The sequence below is a fragment of the Halyomorpha halys genome, unplaced genomic scaffold (assembly GCF_000696795.3).
Source record: "Halyomorpha halys isolate HHAL.00 unplaced genomic scaffold, Hhal_1.1 Scaffold1501.1, whole genome shotgun sequence".
Taxonomy (NCBI): domain Eukaryota; kingdom Metazoa; phylum Arthropoda; class Insecta; order Hemiptera; family Pentatomidae; genus Halyomorpha; species Halyomorpha halys.
Window position 1 is genome coordinate 88,119 of NW_027111302.1, and position 1,681 is coordinate 89,799.

Consider the following 1,681-nt stretch of genomic DNA (forward strand, 5'->3'; position numbering starts at 1 on the left):
TTGAATAAGATTTAAACCAGAAAATCTGTTATACGTAATAAAAAATACCAACAGAAGTAATTATTTAAATTTTTTTCGAAATTATTTAAAGTGAAATAGAATTATAGAAATAGAAATTATAGAAATAGAATATAAAGCACGAAACATGGGCGTTGATGACCTCAGGGTTTTACGCCCTAAAGCCCCAGATAACAACAACAACTAAGGCAAAACGCGTATAATATATTTTTTTTAATATTTCCATGGTAGTTATGACAAAAGTCAGTTTATTATAAAAAGTCACAAAACTATCAGGAAATAATTATAAATGCAATGTCTATAGAGTTGTAATGTCTGGTCACAATAATGTTTTCTAATCAGAGATATTTTTATTCATGAATTATTGATAAATATTACTACAGTTTATTAAAAATTAATGATTCTTTACAGCTATTCAACCAATCACAGCCCAGTAGCACAATGGATGATTCCATTACCACCTCTACAGAATCAGAAGAAGAAACTACCGAAACTTCTTCAGAATAATACTTTCAGAACTGATTCAACTACACCGACTACTAAATATAATATTTTAGTTCACAATTAAATTAATTTAATCATTTATTGAAGTTTTATTTAAATGTTTAATTGATTATTTTTATAATTAAATACATTATACTAAGAAATAAAGACATTTATTGATGTATTACTTTTATTTTAATCGTGTTCATTAAATTTAAAATGAAACCAGAGTAATTAGAATTATGATTATATAACAGGTAATGTATTTTCAAAAGGATAAAAGAGTTTAGTGCTGACGAAATGCACTTACGAGATTTAATTTTTATTTACATACCCTAAACGAGGAACTGTATGAAGTAGTGTCTTCTTTTAGCATATTCATAATAAGAATAGTCTGCTCATATGAGTGAGCAGAAATAACGATTAATTAAATGCATTACACTGTGAAATAGAGACATTTATTGATGTATTAATTTTATCTTAGTCGTGTTTATTAAATGTAAAATGAAACCAACTTAACTAGAATTATGATTATGCAATTGATTATATAATTTATGATAATGTATATATCAGGATCGTCAGGCATAAATTTTATAACTGAAATTGTATGTCACAATTTAATTTGCTGTATGATAATATAAAAGACGATACCTGGAATTCATAACTTCGCAACTTCTTTCTTTATCCTTTTGACTTTTAATATTTCTTCAAACTTTTTGCAAGACCATTTTAATAATTATTTTTGTCAATTTTAACTTTCAAAGCTTTATTTAAACAGAGAGAGAAATTAAGAAGGGAACTGGAATCAACTGAAATTATTATTTTTTTCTGAGAAACGAAAATATGCATTACAGTCACGTTTCCAGAAAAGGATTAATTTTAAAAAGTAATTCAGAAGAAAGATCCTTTTTTTTTTATTTCGATTCATCTTTAAATTAACCTAGAAAATATTCAACTTAAGAGGGAATTTCAATATTATTTTAATTTGGACTCGAGTAGTCTGAAGGTAAATTCAAACTAGCTATAAACAGTAATCTTACAAAATTGATTTCTTAAATGTTTCATAAATTATATATTGGAATTCAAAGAATGTATTATTTCTAGGACAGTCATTATTGTCACACACTTCATTTTTAAATGCATTTATTTTCATAGCATCCATATAATAAACTTACAAATT

General features: G+C 25.2%; 1 protein-coding gene across 1 annotated transcript in view; it reads left to right on the forward strand.

The window, feature by feature from the left end:
* The window catches only part of LOC106689864 (uncharacterized), a 3,369-nt gene extending 2,669 nt beyond the window's left edge, over positions 1–700 (forward strand). The window contains exon 2 of the mRNA XM_014435056.2: positions 430–700. Within this exon, the coding sequence (XP_014290542.1) occupies positions 430–525 (96 nt within the window). The 3' untranslated portion in view covers positions 526–700. The remainder of the gene's footprint in view (positions 1–429) is intronic.
* Positions 701–1,681: the final 981 nt, after the last annotated feature.